Consider the following 18,328-nt stretch of genomic DNA (forward strand, 5'->3'; position numbering starts at 1 on the left):
GAGATTTGTAGCTTGAGATAATTGGGGCCCAAATCTTAATAATTCATTAAATGCTTGACTTTTCCAGAAATAACTGCTTTTTGTTTTTATGAGTCTATAGGACATGTATGAATGAATGACTGTATGTCTGCAGAGAATCTTATATCTATTTTGGACACATATATAGCCATGTACCCTTGTCTTTCTAAATATCACTTGCTTATACCTGCCCAGTTTATATACATTCCTTTATTCTCTCACACTACCGTCAGCCTTACTCTGCTTTTACCTACCCAGAAGACCCCAAAGGTATCAGATGATTAGGTCCTTTGAGGGCAAGACATCATACTTGTTTTAGTATACCCAGCTTCTACACAGGGTCTCATGCGTAGTAGTTACTTGATGGCAAATTAATAACATGTTTAGCCTGATTCCATTTTGTAATGGTATTGGACATTGGTCTTGTGTGCTAAAATAAAGAAATTTATGAAGTCTGTATGTAAGACCATTTATAAAATGAAGATTATAGGGCTTCCCTTGTGGCACAGTGGTTGAGAGTCCGCCTGCCGATGCAGGGGACACGGTTTCGTGCCCTGGTCCGGGAAGATCCCACATGCTGCGGAGCGGCAAGGCCCGTGAGCCATGGCCCCTGAGCCTGCGCATCCGGAGCCTGTGCTCCGCAACGGGAGAGGCCACAACAGTGAGAGGCCCGCGTACTGCAAAAAATAAAATGAAGATTATAATCATAGACTATTAGATTAGATATTCCATTATTTCTTTTGATAACACATAAGTAATGATGCACTCATCAGTATTATTAAAGCTATTAATAATTTGATAACACATAAGTGATGTAATCGTCAGTATTATTAAAGCTATTAATTTAATTTGATTAAGAAAATAAAAAGTTGAGTAATTTAATTTTCAGGCACCAGCTGTGGATGTTGTTGCTGTTGGTCTTATGTCGGGTCAGATTATCATTCACAACATTAAGTTTGATGAAACATTAATGAAGTTTCGTCAAGACTGGGGACCTATTACTTCGATTTCATTTCGCACAGGTAACTTAACTTTTTTTTTTTTAATTTATTTTTGGCTGTGGTGGGTCTTCGTTGCTATGCAGGGGCTTTCTCTGGTTGCGGCGAGTGGGGGCTACTCTTCGCGGAGGTGCGAGGGCTTCTCATTGCAGTGGCTTCTCTTATTGCAGAGCACGGGCTCTAGGCACATGGGCTCAGTAGTTGAGGCACATGGGCTTAGTTGCTCTGCGGCATGTGGGATCTTCCCGGACCAGGGCTCAAACCCGTGTCCCCTGCGTTGGCAGGTGGTTTCTTAACCACTGTGCCACCAGGGAAGTCCTTAATTTATTTATTGATGAAAATTAAGAACACTTGAAATGCATTAGTTTGAAGCTCATAGAGATTTTCTTAATATTTTCTTATAATTTAATCTAATAGAAATGAATGAAATACTGGAATATAAAGAGCCAAAGGAATATTGATAGATTATTGGTGTATAGCCTTTTTTTTAACTTTATATTTATGGATTAAAAGGATGGAGAGAGAAATTCTTAAGTTTAATTGTTTTATGTTGCATGTTTTTCTTTATGTATTCTATTTTAACTACAGATGGTCATCCAGTAATGGCAGCTGGAAGCCCATGTGGCCATATTGGACTCTGGGATCTAGAAGACAAAAAGTTAATCAATCAAATGAGAAATGCACATTCTACAGCAATTGCCGGACTGACATTTCTCCATAGAGAGCCACTTCTTGTCACAAATGGTGCTGACAATGCTCTCAGGGTACTGATTCTTATCTTTCTTGGCTCATGTGTCCTACCCTTCGGTTATTATAAGCCTGCTGTACTGTATCAGCCTGGAACCTAGCAGATGAAGGGAATATGGGATAAGATATTGATATAGATGAAATGGAACGCATAGCAGGTTACATGATTTTAGCAAAGTGAGAGAGTTACAGCTTAGCTTTTCCCCAGCCCCCACTCCAGGGTCAGTGGTCTGCATGCAATACCCAGTGCCACATTTGTATAGGAGATGATTTGACTCCTTGCAGATCACTTAAAACATTGTGGAAGAAACTTACTTTTTTATTTCTTGGCAGATATGGATATTTGATGGTCCCACAGGTGAAGGCCGGCTTTTGAGATTCAGAATGGGACATAGTGCTCCTCTTACCAAAATAAGATATTATGGACAAAATGGACAACAAATTCTTAGCGCAAGTGAGTTTCTGCTTTGTGCATTAATTTATTTCAGCAAGTAATGAGAGCAGAGTGTTCAATATTTAATAGGTATTTAATATTTATTTGATATTTACACAGTTTTAGATTCAGATGTCCCTTTGAGTGACTTGGAAATCTGGATAAAATGAGGTGATTGTTTTTGAATACTTGAGGGAACACTGTAGCTGCTATTACTTTTATTTGGAGTGTCTTTCTATTTACTAATCCTCAGAGACAGAAAGGGCACATTCCAGAAATGTGGCCCTTGCCTATACAGATAACCTACTGGCAATTATTAGCACCTCAATTTATCCTTTGTTCTTACTAAATGGCATTCTGTGTGCAGTTGAATATGGTAAATTAGGTAGTTGCAATCAGCTCGCCTTTTAAAGTGCTGCAAACTAACTTCAAGCTTTTTGTAGAATCTAATATTATAAGAGCTGTGATTTAAATGGTCCATTGTTTCGATGAAGCTTGATTAGGCATTTTCTCTGTATATCAACAGGTCAGGATGGAACTCTTCAGTCATTTTCCACAGTACATGAAAAATTTAACAAGAGCTTGGGACATGGTACGTCATTTGCAAGATGGAAAAAAAACTGTTGGTCACACACAAAAAATCATTTCAAGATTTTGTAAGATAATCAGAGGAGGTTTCATTGATAATTTCCTCTTTCTTCAGATGAAATAAAAATCCTTTGTATGAAAGAGTAGTAGTAAGATACGTAAGATAGATGTTGCTATAGAAGTGATTGAGGTGCTACTATAAGGTTATTGAAGCGTTAGATATCTTAGGCGGTAAAAAACATCTTAAGTGGTAAAAACATACTGCTGCCACCGAAAAGACATTGATGATCTAACTTGAGCCATCTGCAGACTATAACATTTTAAAGATGGAAGGAAGCTTAGAGAAAGCATCAAAGTAAGAAGCATCCCATCTTTTTGCAAAAAGGGCTCTTTTATTCTGTATCCCTTCCCATGGTTTCTGTTATTTGAAAGTTTGTTTATTAAACAAAAATGTTGTTTTATTTATAATTACTCTTCTTTGCAAGCTAATATCCTGGCTATTCATGCATGTATATACTTCCAGATGGATTTCAGGATCATTTTTAAATCAATATCCAAAATAATTCTTCTTAGAATCAAATTGGAGAGATTTGATATTTTTAAGAATCGTCACATCTAGGAATATGATATATCCTCATTCAAGTTGTCTTTAATATTCCTCAGTGAAGTTTTTTTAGTTTTCCTCCTATTGGTCCTACATATTTAAGATTATTCAGTGGTATTTTATATATTTTAATATAATTTGCTAATATTTATTTTTTTGCTAATATTGTGACTTCAGCCTGTTCATTTATATTTCTGTCATTGTTAATACTACTGATAATAGTGGTAATAGCATCATCTTTATTTTGCACCTGACTTAAATGGGAATATCTTGAAGTGTATAGTTATATGACAATGAATAGCTTTTTTTATATATACATTTTTCATTAAGAAGGATTCATAGCTCTATTCCCTTCTCCCCTAACCACAGGATTAATAAATAAAAAGAGAGTCAAACGTAAAGGACTTCAGAATGTCATGTCAGTGAGACTTCCACCCATCACAAAGTTTGCAGCTGGTAAGAAACTTCATACTGTGTTTCGAGTTCTGCTCTGTCATTTATTTCCTCCTATGTATTTCTTTATTTCCTCCATTTTAATAAATGGTTTTACAAATATTAATAAGCATCCGGAGGGTAACTCAAAATATATTTCTTTATTTCTCCCATTTTAATAAATGTTTCAGCAAATATTAGTAAGAATCCAGGATGCATCCCAAGTGCATGCTAGTCTTGTGTGAAGACTGAAAATGAGTTATTTATAATTTGAACTTGTTATCTAATAATTTAGGCTTTGTTCTCTGTAAGCTATTAATAAACAATATTTGCTATTTCATTTTGTAGCTCTTCTATTTATTCTATTACATGCCTGGTATAAGAAAGTCACTAATGTAAAAAGGTGAGAACTGAGAACATAGAGCTCTGGCTAATTTAATAAAGATCTGAACACACTGAGGTCTTAGTATACTGTGTCATTTGAGCAGTGCATCATTCGAAGAAGTGATTTTAAGAAAAAGGTAGATAAGTGATAAGATTGTTGAGCGAAAGCTATCATAGAAATAATTGTATAGGCACCATTTCCATTTCAAGGTTATTTATAACAACCTGATGACTGGTAATTTTTTTTTTTAACTTTAACCCCCCTCCTGTTTATTTTCTATCTTAGAGCCTGAGTGGTCTTTCTAAAAGGTCTGAATCATGTCATTTATATGCTTAAAAATCTTTCATGGCTCCTTATCACCTTTTGGGTGCAACCTCCTCTCCTTCACATGGCTTTCAAGACCCTTGGTAATGTGACCTAGTGGCCTTGTCCTCCTCCCACCCCTCTCAAGACACTTACTTGCTGTGCTAAATTTTGTACAAGTTACTCTTGGGCCTGTGTGTGTGTCTCAACCTCTCTCTGCTCTAGCAACGCCCCCCCCCCCCCATTACCCAATTAATTTCTACTTGTTTTACTTCTTTCAAGGACCATTTATTACTCTCCCCAGATCTCTTAGTAAACTATTCCTGAGTGTTCTTACAAGATACCATCTTACTTTATTGTAATTTCTTCTAATCAGAATCTCTTGTTAGATTGGAAGCTCATTGCTCTCAGAAATTACCTGTTTACCATCCTGTCCCTAGTGCCTGATTACAACATAGAATATTAAATGCTTAATAAATAAAATACGTGAATGAATGAGGGAATGAAAAGCAATTTGATTTATGATTTTAATTATGTTTTAGAGGAAGCTCGTGAAAGTGACTGGGATGGTATCATTGCTTGCCATCAAGGTAAGCTATCTTGCTCAACCTGGAACTATCAAAGATCTACAATAGGTGCTTACTTTCTCAAGCCAAAAGAGCTGAAGAAAGATGACATAACTGCAACAGTAAGTGAACTTGTTTTTTTTTTTGTTTTTTTTTTGCGATATGTGGGCCCCCCACCGTCGTGGCCTCTCCCGTTGCCGGACGCGCAAGCTCAGCGGCCACGGCCCACGGGCCCAGCCGCTCCGCGGCATGCGGGATCCTCCCGGACCGGGGCACGAACCCGTATCCCCCGCACCGGCAGGCGGACTCCCAACCACTGCGCCACCAGGGAGGCCCTGAACTTGTTTTTAAGGGCATCTTCTCCTGTAAAACTGTCTTGTGGTTATCTTATTATACTCAAGTTTATTAATGCTAATATTCATTGAAAGAACAAAGAACATAGTTTAACATTTCAAAATTTTTCCCTAATAGTGTTAAGTTTTCCAGCTTAGAGAGAATTAGTTTAAGTTAAGTTTTGCTTAATTAGATGTTGTATATTGGTTATTTTAATTTTTTGATTAATATAGGATTAGTCAGGATACACTTTGAAGGGGATTTCAGCATTTATCAATATACTTTCGTACCTGAATTATGTTGAGTATATAGTACTATATTCAATGAAAGTGAATCTTAAGGTTTCTTCCTTCCTTTTCTTTCTTTCAATGTAGGAGTAAGATTCAGCTAAATCTTTAATGAGTTAAAGATGTAGAAGTAATTTAAATCCTTCATTTCTTATATTTGTCTGATTGAGTACTGTCTAAGCCTTTTTTAAATATTGTTTTAAATGTCACTGTTAACCTATAACTTCTTACTCCTCTATTAAAATTTTATTTTGTTTTCTTTTGATAATAATGTAAGTCTTCTATTGGGTTCAGGTTTTAAGGTATAAAGAAATGATGTCAAATTTGGTTTGCAGAATTGTTGCCTCTGCTTTTTCAAAATAAGTTTTAGTGATATATAATTCACATACTGTAAAATTCACTCATTTAAAGCGTACAATTTAATGGGTTTTAGTGTATTCATAGAGTTGTGCAGTTATCACCAAAATCTAATAAGTCTAATTTTAGAGCATTCTCATCACCTCAGAAAGAAACCTCTGTACCCACTACCAATAAGCCCCATCCTCTCACTTTTCCCCTTCGCCATCTCCCCAACCTAGGCAACGACAACCTACTTTCTATCTATAGATTTGCCTATTCTGGGCATTTCACACAGATAGAATCATACAATATATGGTCTCTGTGACTGGCTTCTTTCAGTTAGCATTTTTAAGGTTAATGTTTTTAAGGTTCATCCATGTTGTAGCATGTATCAATACTTTATTCCTTTTATTGCTGAATAATATTTCATTTTCGACTTTTGAAATTTTGTTTAGCCGTTGATAGTTGATGGACATTTGTATTGTTTCTAGTTTTTGACTGTTATAAATAATGCTTCTGTGGACATCAGTGCACAAGTTTTTGTGTGGACATATGTTTTTGTTTCTCTATATTTACATCTAGGAGTGGAATTATTAGGTCATAATGTAACTCTAACGTTTTTGAGGAACTGCCAACCTGTTTTCCAAAGTGGCTGCACAAGTTTATATTCCCACCAGCAATATAAGGGTTCCAGTTTCTGTATGTCCTTGCCAACACTTGTGCTTATCTGTTCTTTTGATTATTGCTGTCCTAGTGTGTATGAAGTAGTATATCACTGTGGTTTCTGATTTGCATTTCCCCAATGACTTAACAATGTTGAGCATCTTTTCATGTGCTTATTAGCCATTTCTACATCTTTGGAGAAATGTCTATTCAAATTCTTTGCCATTGTTTAATGGGGTTATTTGTCTTTTTCCTCTTGAGTTGAAAAAATAGCTCTTCATATATTCTGGATACAGGTCCCTTATCACATATGTCATTTGCAAATATTTTCTCCCATTCTGTGTGATGTCATTTCCTTTTCGTGTTGGTGTCATTTCAGCGTAAGGGGTTTTAATTTTGAAGTCCAACCTTTTTTTTTTCTTGTGGTTTTTTGAAAAATATTGCCTAACTCAAGGCCATGAAAAATTTACTCCTGTTATTTCATCTGAGAGTTTAATAATGTTAGCTCTTAAATTTAGCTCTGTAATCCTTTTCGAGTTAATTTTTGTGTATGACGTCATGTAGGCATCCAACTTCATTCTTTACATTTGGATATCTAGTTATGTCAGCATCATTTGCCCAAATCACTGTTCTTTCCCCATTGAATGGCCTGGGTACCCTTGCCAAAAATTGTTTGACATGAATGTGAGGGTTTTTTCCTGGATTCTCAGTTTTCTTTAATTGTTCTATATGTCTATTTTTATGCCAGTACCACACTGTCTTGATTATGGTACCTTTCTAGTAAGTTTTTTGAAATCAGGATGATTGAATCTTCCAAGTTCTTTTTTCAAGATTGCTTTGGCTATTCTGGTCTATTGCATTTCCATATGAATTTTAGCATCAGCTTGTCAATTTTTGCCAAGAAGGCAGTTAGGATTTTGATAGGGATCTTGTTGATTCCACACCTCAGTTTGAGGAGTGTTAACCATCGTAATATTACTTCTGATCCATAAACATGTGATGTCTTTCCACTTAATTAGATTTTTTTTTTTTTTTTTTTTTTTTTGGTGGTACGCGGGTCTCTCCCTGCTGTGGCCTCTCCCGCTGCAGAGTACAGGCTCCGGACGTGCAGGCCTAGCGGCCATGGCTCCCGGGCCCAGCCGCTCCGTGGCATGTGGGATCTTCCCAGACCGGGGCACGAACCCGTGTCCCCTGCATCGGCAGGCAGACTCTTAACCACTGCGCCACCAGGGAAGCCCTTAGATTTTTAATTTCTGTTAGCAGTGTTTTGTAGTTGTCAGTATACAAGCCTCATACTTCTTTGGGTAATTTTTCCTAGAATTGTATTCTTTTCAATACTGTTATAAATAGAATTCTTTCCTTAATTTCATTTCGGATTGTTCATTGCTAATGTGTGGAAATATAATTGATTTTTGCACATTGATCTTGTATCTTACCAACCTTGCTGAACTTATCTATTAGTTCTATTAGTTTGTTAGATGCCTCTGCTTTTGAAAATGCATATTTAAAGTATAACCACACTTGATCCTATTTTGTACACATTTTTTTTGTCAGTATGTATGCTCTGTTCTCCATAGTACAAAAATCTACTCTTAAGCTTTTATATCTAAGCCACAGAGAGTCTATCTTAAACTTCTTAAGTTTACCTGCAAAGTTTTGAGTAGCTATTGTAATAGTAGTGGTAATAATAATTACAGCTAACATTTTTTGTGTGCTTACTTTGTTCTAGGCTCTCTGCCTAGCACATATCAATATTACATTATTTTCACAACAGTCCTATGATATGGAGTATTGTTAGCCTCTTTTTATAGGCAGTAAAACTGAGGCTGAGGCTTACTATAATGAGTAATATGCCTGAGATCAGTAAAACTAGTAAATGGAAGAGCTGGGATTTGAACCTAGGACCACTCCTAGAACCTATGTTCTTAACTCATAGCCTATAATGATCACTCATAGAACATTGTGTGTGTGTATAGGTTAGAATGAATAAATAAGTAAAAGGAGACTTCCAGAAGCAGTCCCATTAACAACAATAAATCCTATTAAAATATATGCAAGTTCCAGAAAGTACAGCAGTCCCCCCTTATCCATGGTTTCATTTTCCATGGTTTCAGTTATCTGCAGTCAACTTTGATCTGAAAATATTAAATAGAAAATTCCAGAAGTACACAATTTATAAGTTTTAAATTGCATGCCATCTGAGTAGCACTGTCCCTCTCTGTCGTGAATCATCTTTTTATCTAACGTGTCCATGCTCTATACACTACCTGCCCATTAGTACAGGAAAAAACATAGTATATATAGGGTTTGGTGCTGTCTACTGTTTCAGGCATCCACTGGGAGTCTTGGAACATATTCCCTGCAGATAAGGGGGACTACTGTATAGCAGGGCCCTCAGGGGCCATTACTTGTAGGTTATAGCCTAGTATCTTTATTAGTTCCTGAGAGTATAAATATGTAACATAGCATAAACATTTATGAGTTGTTCAAAATAGGTAAAATTATGTTAGTGTTCTATTTGAGAAGATAGAATGCTTTATAAGGTTAGTCCATAATTTCCTATCTAAAACTTTTTTTAAGTAATAAGCTATAATTGTCTAGAAAAATATAGATGTAAGTGGAGCATACTTCTGTGGATGCTGTGTAAAGATATCTTGACTCAGTGGTGTGTCAGTCTTATGCTGCTTTGCACAGTTAAATATCCTCTTGAATATTTTCTTTTAGGTCTTAGAAGTCATCTGTTTCTTTAGGCATAAATTCAACAGTCTTTTGAATTAACTCTTAGGTGGGTGACATCTGACTGATGCAGTGGCAATGATGGATTTCTCTGAGCATGACCCACCACATAGCCAGTCTCGTTTTTAACAGAAAAAAAGACATCTTTTTAATATAATATTGCTACTTTAAGTATTAAAATATGAGTTTATTTTACAGAAACTGATTATAAACTAAATGTTTTCCATGTAGTATCTCATGTATTTCCTTCCTAATATGTTGTAATTAAAATATTTTGGGCTTTTTCATTGGACATCCCAACTGATGTGGTTCCAGTTTTATATCCGCTATAAAAGCAATTACAAAAGTAAGGTAATGAGAAATTAGGCAATGGAATGCTTTGACTTTAGTACTGTTGTGAATAAATTAAAAATTGAAGACCAGTTGATATACCGTTCTCCTGAGTGAATTTCAATTGAGTTAACTTTGGTTATGTTTTGCTGTCTTGGAAGTATGGATTTCTCCATACTTCTTAGAGAATGGAGATAGAATCAAACAGATATTTCTAATATACCCAAATATAATTACATTGTGTTTAAGAAAATTAACGAAGCAATTCATTTATCATTCTTTTTTTTAAAATGAGATAATTAGTAGATTAAAAAAATACTTTGGAAACCATAAAGTACAATAAAAATGTTAGCTATTTTCTGTGTCATTTGTGTTAATTGTTTTTCCCTTAAGGCAGTGGATATAACTTCTTGTGGAAACTTTGCTGTGATTGGTCTCTCATCAGGAGCTGTAGATGTATATAACATGCAGTCGGGTATACACCGAGGAAGTTTTGGCAAGGATCAAGGTATTGAATTTATTTTTATTTTTCTTATTTTTTAAAAAAGTAATATAGATAAAAGGCTAATAACTGTCGCTGGCATTTATTAAATTCTTGAGTGCCAGTCATTTTGCTAAAGTTGTATATGGGTTATCATCAGCCATATGTGGCAGATACTGCCATTATATCTATTTGAAACACCATGTTGAAATAAAGAGAATGAAGTCATAGTTGTATTAGGGGAAAGTGGATATTATAGAAATTAAAGGTTCTTTTTTTTTCTTCTTGCATTAAGCAGAAATCTTAACTATTTTTTGAAATCTTCATGGCATCAACCTGATGGATTTTGTTATTACTCAAGTGGTATAATAATCTTCTCTCTGCTCCCTACAATCCATATTAATTTAAAGATTTTAGGGGTATTAAATAGTGGGAACTTAGATATTTAAATAATGGAATCACTGTTTGTGTAGTGTTCAGAGAGTCAGTTGCAATTCTTATTTCTTCTTTTAACATATGCTTTAAAGCCCATAAAGGATCTGTTAGAGGTGTTGCAGTGGATGGATTAAACCAGTTGACAATTACAACTGGTAGTGAAGGAGTACTCAAGTTCTGGAACTTTAAAAACAAAGTTTTAATTCATTCTGTGAGCCTTGATTCATCTCCAAATATGATGCTGCTACATAGAGACAGGTAAAGTTTTTCTTTTAATGATAATGGACTTTCTTCTTGATGTTTTTAGTTCTTAATTTAAGTACAGTAGACCTTTGAACAACACAGGTTTGAACTGTGCAGGTGCACTTATACACAACTTTCACTAAATACTCACTGTAGCACTACATGATCCACTGTTGGTTGAGTCCACAGATACAGAACCATGGACATGGAGGGCCAACTGTAAAGTTAATATCATCTTTTTTTTAAATTTTATTTTTGGCTGCATTGGGTCTTTGTTGCTGCACACAGGCTTTTTCTAGGTGCGGCAAGCTGGGGCTACTCTTCGTTTCAGTGCATGGGCTTCTCATTGCGGTGGCTTCTTTTGTTGCGGAGCATGGGCTCTAGATGCGTGGGCATCAGTAGTTGTGGCTCGCAGGCTCTAGAGTGCAGCCTCAGTAGTTGTGGCGCACGGGCTTAGTTGCTCCGTGGCTTGTGGGATATTCCCAGACCAGGAATCGAACCCGTGTCCCCTGCATTGGCAGGCGGATTCTTAACTACTGTGCCACCAGGGAAGTCCCCCAGCTATAAAGTTATATGCAGATTTTTGTCTGCAGAGGGGTGGTGCCCTAACCCTCATGTAAAGTGGTCAACTATAGGTAATTTACCAAATGGGAAAAAACAGACTTTTCATATAAAAGAACAGCATTTTGCTTAATTTCCCCCAAAGGTATACTTGATTAACAAAATTTAAATGACTGTGAGATTTTAGTTCAAGGGTTTTTGTTTGCTTGTTCATTAAAACTGTTGCATTTATCTTGCTAGTGGCATTCTGGGACTCGCCTTGGACGACTTCTCCATTACTGTTCTGGACATAGAAACTAGGAAGATTGTCAGAGAGTTTTCTGGACACCAAGGCCAAATAAATGACATGGTAAAACAAACTTCAGATGTTTAAATAAAACTTGATTCATTTCTATTTCTGTTTAGGTTTAAAAAGTTCAAATAATTGAAACTTACCTTTTAATAGCATTAAACTCATCATATGAGGAGATGTTCAAAATGAATAATTAGGAGACTAATTTTCAAAAAAGAGATTTTTAAGGAAAATTTAGAATTAAAAGAAGTTTAATATTGCTCAGGAAGTTAATGCCATTAAAGTATAAATCCCAGAGTTCATTTTTTTCTCTTTAAACAAGGCCAGAATATACTTTGGAGAGTGAATCATTGAAACATAAGTGTATCATTTTTGACTTAATATTAAACTAAGCTGAGAGAACTCATTTCTGTTTTTCTACATTCATAATGAATTAATAGGAGACCTGGAATATCTGATTCTTGGTTCATTGTAGTTTAGTATTATTTCTATAGTTTATATATCTTAACTTCAAAAGAGTTTAATTAATAAAAATGTGTTTTAGGTTACTATTATGTTGTTATAGTGAGAAATATGGTAATAAGTACTCTAGTTTAAAAAGTGTAAGTTGAAGACTTTGCATCAATTGCAGATACCTTTATTTACTTGAAACAGAAAAAAGAAAAGAAAAGAAAATCCTACATAGTGACACTCCTAACAGCTACTTTTACTTATCAGTTCTCACACCAAAAATCTGAATTTGCAATGTTTACCCCCGTTTCCTTAAAAATCAGGGGTGGGGGGTTAATGGTCAGGAAATTGTGTTATTCTGCAGATAAGAGATTCGCACAACTACCCATCAACAGAATTTGTTGTGACAGCATCTGTAGAAATGGGGGTGGGAGTGGAGTAATTTTGATGAAATTGCATTTTTGAAAACATCTGTCAATGCCATCTCGCTCTTCCTATTTCCTTTTCAAACTTTACTTTTGAGTTATACGTCTGGAGTTTCCCCTAGTCAATAACAAATTACTCCTGTTCCATTAAACCTATGAGCATTTATAACATGACTTCACCTATCAAAGTCATTTTCCCATACTTTATTATCTGCACTATCCTTCTGTAAATTGAGTTCTCTGCACCTTAAGGTTTGAGTTTCCACAGTATCATCGCAGCCCCATGACCAAGTTGGAGTTCACTTATCCCACTGTTATTTGCTAATATGGTTGGTCATAATCCCTATGGTGTGTTTACACTCCTGGATGAACAATCTACTACCATTATAAACCTTAAAGTTTTTCCTTTTGGGTCTTCTTTTACATTTGACTTGGTTTAAAGCTCATGTGCTGCAGGAAGAGAGCTATTATTTTTCCATTTTTATCTACAGAGAAGATATACTTCTTCATGGTGGCATAAGTAGTTTATTATTTAAATTTATTTTGAAAATCTGATTATTGTGGTTTTAATTTATTCTTTGGAAATAAAACATCATTAAGGAAGAAAAGACTTTTAACTGAATCTATAAGTACAAGCTGAAGGACTTCTTTAGTAATTTCACTATATTAAGAGAATTTGCATTCTTCAAAGTCATTCTTAGAAAGCCATTCTAATATATAGATGCTTTTCAAGGAAATGGAGCTTTTGTTGCTTTCACAGATACTTTATTATTGAAATCAGGCTCACAAAATATTTCTAATAGATTGTTCTCAGAACTGCAGTTTTATGTTAAAAACAATTAGTAGTCAGTTTGTTAACTGTCTATAAATATAGGAGATTATGGAGTAGAAATTGAAAATTGGGTGAAACTGTTCATTTTTAAAACTTTTTATAATTCATGTAAAAGCTTAGTCCTTAGCTGTATCCAAGTCAGTGGTATATAAGATGGTATTTTATGTTAATAAGATGTAAATTTTATACTTCAAACATTTTTTAATGAAGCATGCATTATCTTTTCATTTCTTGTATTCTTTAAGCTGTTAAATATACAGACACAAACATACATACAGAAATACATACATATACACACACACATATATTTAAATATGCATTCTTTTTTTTTTTTTTTTTAAATTTGAAGGCTTTCAGTCCTGATGGTCGTTGGTTAATAAGTGCTTCAATGGATTGCTCTATTAGAACTTGGGACCTTCCATCTGGATGGTGAGTTTTTAAATCTCTAACCTTATCAGAGGTTTTCTCAGTCATTGTCATTACATGTGACTTTTACCTGTTGTTAATGGATTATGTACTTTTTGAATGTGAATATATTTGGGGATTTTTCTAACCTGATTATATTTTATCCTTGTAGTGTTTTTGATCTCAGACAGCAGAGATTAGTGCCATAAAAGATAATAGGAAAATCCAACCTCTTAGGTTCTCTATTCCTGCAAAATTGAGATATAGAAGTGAGGTGCATAAACCTTAAGAAAGCACATTTGGCCTTTTTGATACTCCAAAGTAGAGATCATACTTTAGGACTACAAACTTTTATTTTGAGTATTTTTTTGTTTTTGTTGTTGTTGTTGATACTGAATTTAGTTAAGAGATCAGAACACTTTGTGTGTATTATATATTTTCTGTCTCTAACATAATTCTTGAAAAAAGACATTTAGATACCTTAAAGTAATGAAAATGTGTGTCTTAAGATTTCGGTAAAACCCAGTAGTGTTCAGAAATCTGTCATAGATTGAAACTTCCTACTAAAACAGCACTTGAAGAAAAAACATTAATTCTGTTCAGTAATTTGAGAGAGTACTTTGTTGTTAAAAATTATGTAGGAATAGATAAAATTTGAAATCATATCACTTAACATAGACTTGCTTAGATTGAGTTTGAAAGGAGTGATGGGAAAAGGAACATACTATAAGGAAAGAGATACGTGAGAAAGATGAGAAGGAAGCTAGTACTTTTCAGTCTTTTGAAATGTTCCTAAACTAAGTTTTGTCCAATTCTACTACTCTTCTTTCTCAGGAATTAGATAAGCTCATACATGAAAGCAATTTGACCTTTAGAAAGGAAAAACCCTGATGTACTTATTTCCCTTTAAGTTTGATAAAGGAATGAGGCAGAGCTGTCTATATAGCATACATACTGGATTTGGAAATATGCACAGCAAGAGTGTCAGTAATGGGTCCAACTCTAATAACTAGGGAATTTGGTCCACAGGTGTGTCTCTTTTGTACTTAAAATAGAGTAAAGCAAAATATAATTAGTTGCCTGTGTCCTTCAGCTTCAAAACATTCACCTCAAGTTGGTACTTTCTTAATTAAAAAAAAAAGAAACAACTTTTTTCTAAAGGTACCATTAGAAATATTGATTAGTCTTTTGCTTCTTGGACTTTTGCTTCTATCTAAAAGTGAACATTATAATTTGAATTACTTTACAGTAGGAAAGTTGTACAGAAAATAGAGTTGACACAATGCCCTTTTCATTTTCCTTTTTAGTAGTTTAAGTTCATGTTAGATGGGAGAGACAGGTTAATGTTCAGTAGTACTACATTGGCAAAATATTTTTTTTAAGTGGTAAGGTTTTTTTTGGAATGGAAGAATTAGGATCTGAAAGTCACGTTCAAAGCCACCAGTCTCTGACTCAGCATTAGCCTTTTTTGCTGAATTTCTTATTTTAGTAAAAAGATGAACAGATTCAAATCTGATAGATTTTCAACTCTGGTATCTTATTTTTCGGTGAACACAGGCAATTTTAAGTGAATACAGAAGCATTAAGCTGGGAGAAACACCAGAGCAAGAAGTGAGTCACATAGGGATTGTTAAAAGAAAATATAATGATTGGACCAAAGTATATTTTTAATAAAGAAAAAACTATTTTTTTGGTTAAGATTTGAAGTGGAGCAAATGAGAAAGGTTGAAAAGCAGTATCATACAACTGCTGCTGCCTAACTGCAGCCAAGCTAACATTTACCATGAGCTGCTAGGCACTTGATATGCTTTTATTTTTCATCTTTTCTAATATCCTATTAGGTATAGGTACTGTTTTTTAGCCCTCTTTTACAAATGAGGAAACGGAGGCTCAGAGAGTAGTTAAGTGATTTGCCCAAGGCGACATAGTTTGTTAATGAGATTTTGCTGTAATAAGCATAGGGGAAAGACATTTCCCAGTAGTTGTGATATCAGCCTTGCTTGGGTTGTGTCATATGTTCTAAGGATGATTTGGTTTTCTTGATGTAGAAGATAGTAAGGAAGTAAGGATCAGTATTTAATCATACAACCATAGGTAACTGTTGGGTTTTTTTGTTTTTGTTTTAATATTTATTTTTTTATTTTGGCTGTGCTTGGTCATAGTTGCGGCACACGGGATCTTCACTGAGGCATGTGGACTTCTTTTGCGGCATGCGGACTCTTAGTTGCAGCATGCGTGCAGGATCTAGTTCCCCGGCCAGGGATCGAACCCAGGCCCCCTGCATTGGGAGCGCAGTGTCTTACCCACTCGACCACCAGGGAAGTCCTCTGTTGGGTTTTTTGATTTCTCCTATTTTTTTTAAACATAATTAGTATGGCAACCTTTGGAGAGTCCTAGTTTTTTCTTCAGTAAGCAGTTTTATCATTTACATAACATGTTAAATATGTAAAGAATGAATATACTCATTACGAAGGCTAAAAAGTGATACGTATGAGTAAACCTTTGGTGTGTGTGGTAACATACAGATGTATCCATCTGGAATTGTGCCTATCTAAAACAAATTGCAGGGACTTACTTGGTGGTGCGGTGATTAAGAGTCCACCTGCCAATGCAGGGGACACGGGTTCAAGCCCTGGTCCAGGAAGATCCCACATGCCGCAGAGCAGCTAAGCCCATGCACCACAACTGCTGAGCCTGTGCTGTGGAGCCCGTGAGCCACAACTACTGGCTCACGCCCCACAGCTACTGAAGCCCGTGTGCCTAGAGCCCATGCTCCACAACAAGAGAAGCCACAGCAATGAGAAGCCCGTGCACCACAACAAAGAGTAGCCCCGCTTGCCGCAACTAGAGAAAGCCTGCATGCAGCAACGAAGACCCAATGCAGCCAAAAAAATAATTAAAACAAATTGCATAGGTACTGAACTGTTTACTGTAAAGGTTTTTTTGTTTAAGTGCTGAAAATTTTCTTGTGTTTGTAGGATTCTCAGAGAAGCAGAGTTGAAATTTTTTTTCTTTTTTTAAAATTTTATTTATTTTTTTATTATTTTGATAAAATACTGCTTTAGCACAGGCTCAGCAGTTGTGCATGTGCTTAGTTGCTCTGTGGCATGTGGGATCTTCCCGGACCAGGGATTGAAACCCGTGTCTCCTGCATTGGCAGGCAGATTCTTAACCACTGCACTACCAGGGAAGTCCCCAGAGTTGAAATTTTTTATCCCTGAAATTATCTGTCATCCCCTACCACTACCACCTGTAATTTCTGGTTGCTTTTAATCTCCTAGAAGTTTAGGTTGAACTCTTTTGGGAGTGAGAAAAATATAAAATTAAATAGTTTTAATAGAATTTTGCTTTTTTTTTTTTTTTGTCTCATTCCCCTGACCTTGCTTTCTAAGGAGCATTACATGAGAATAATTGCAGTAGAACATTGTTTTGCATTTCTCACTGAGGCAAAACTACCCCTTTATTCTATTCATTAAAGTTTCCTTTGTAAGGTGATTCTGTCACTTTGGAGATTGAACATCTAGACATTCTCTGCATTTGTTTAGAATATAATCAGAAGTGGGTTAATGTTACCTCTGTTTATGAGGAGCTTTGTACTTGAAAATCTGATCCCTTAAAATGGGAATTTTTTTTCAGTTTTTCTCTCAAAAAACATAATTTACCTGAGACTTCATTTTGTAGGATTAGCAGGAGACTATATGGTAGTTAAGTCTGGGATTAAGCCTGTAGACTTAAGCTTTATGAACTAATTTGGCCATGTAAAATATGCTGTGGATGTGGAAACAACCTTCCTCTGTTTGATGCTTTTACATAATGGAAGGCCAGCCTACCCACACACAACAGCTGTGGAAGTCACATTGCACAATGAATTTGCCAAAGCAGTTATAGTATCAAGTAAAATAAATTTGCTCAAGCAGTAGACTTCTCTTTTTAACAGATTCTGAACATGTTAGGGAGTTTCACCCCTCACACACTTACACTTGTAGTGAACAAATATTAAGACAAAGAAGAAATGGTAAGATCTGAAATTGCTGAGTTTGGGTTTAATCATCAGTATACATGGAGATAAAGTTTCTGCTCTGGGTTGTTTGCATTAAATGAATTAACAAATAATTTTACAGTCTCTGGTATATAATAAGTGTTTAGCAATCGTCCTTCTCCCCAATTCCTTTGATCCCCAAGAGCAGCTGTTCTTGTGAGTTTCCAAAGAAGGGCTGAGCAGAAATCAGACAGATTATTACTCACCTTTTTTCCCCATAAGTGAAAATTAAACATCAGTCATTGTCCTGAGCACACTTTGGTTTGTTTATAGTGCTCCTAAATTTAGTCTTATCCTACTACCTTGCATTCATTAGTTAAGGTTCACATTGTTAATCACTCTGTGAACACATTGAGAGAGATTTTATCATGGATATAAGTCATTTAATGCTTCCATTAGAAAG

The 18,328-nt window shown here is 35.4% G+C and overlaps 1 protein-coding gene and 1 non-coding gene across 2 annotated transcripts in view; one reads left to right on the forward strand and one right to left on the reverse strand.

Annotated features, from left to right (window-relative positions):
• Nucleotides 1-18,328, forward strand: part of WDR36 (WD repeat domain 36) — a 38,221-nt gene that overhangs the window by 8,832 nt on the left and 11,061 nt on the right. The window contains exons 7-16 of the mRNA XM_007451189.1: nt 908-1,040; nt 1,605-1,780; nt 2,097-2,217; nt 2,723-2,788; nt 3,758-3,844; nt 5,051-5,196; nt 10,156-10,270; nt 10,771-10,936; nt 11,723-11,831; nt 13,831-13,910. Coding sequence (XP_007451251.1) covers nt 908-1,040; nt 1,605-1,780; nt 2,097-2,217; nt 2,723-2,788; nt 3,758-3,844; nt 5,051-5,196; nt 10,156-10,270; nt 10,771-10,936; nt 11,723-11,831; nt 13,831-13,910 — 1,199 coding nt within the window. The remainder of the gene's footprint in view (nt 1-907; nt 1,041-1,604; nt 1,781-2,096; nt 2,218-2,722; nt 2,789-3,757; nt 3,845-5,050; nt 5,197-10,155; nt 10,271-10,770; nt 10,937-11,722; nt 11,832-13,830; nt 13,911-18,328) is intronic.
• On the reverse strand, nt 16,135-16,207 carry TRNAG-CCC (transfer RNA glycine (anticodon CCC)). Its single transcript has one exon. It is a non-coding gene; the product is annotated as a tRNA-Gly (tRNA).

Source organism: Lipotes vexillifer, unplaced genomic scaffold (assembly GCF_000442215.2).
Source record: "Lipotes vexillifer unplaced genomic scaffold, Lipotes_vexillifer_v1.1 scaffold91, whole genome shotgun sequence".
Classification (NCBI taxonomy): domain Eukaryota; kingdom Metazoa; phylum Chordata; class Mammalia; order Artiodactyla; family Lipotidae; genus Lipotes; species Lipotes vexillifer.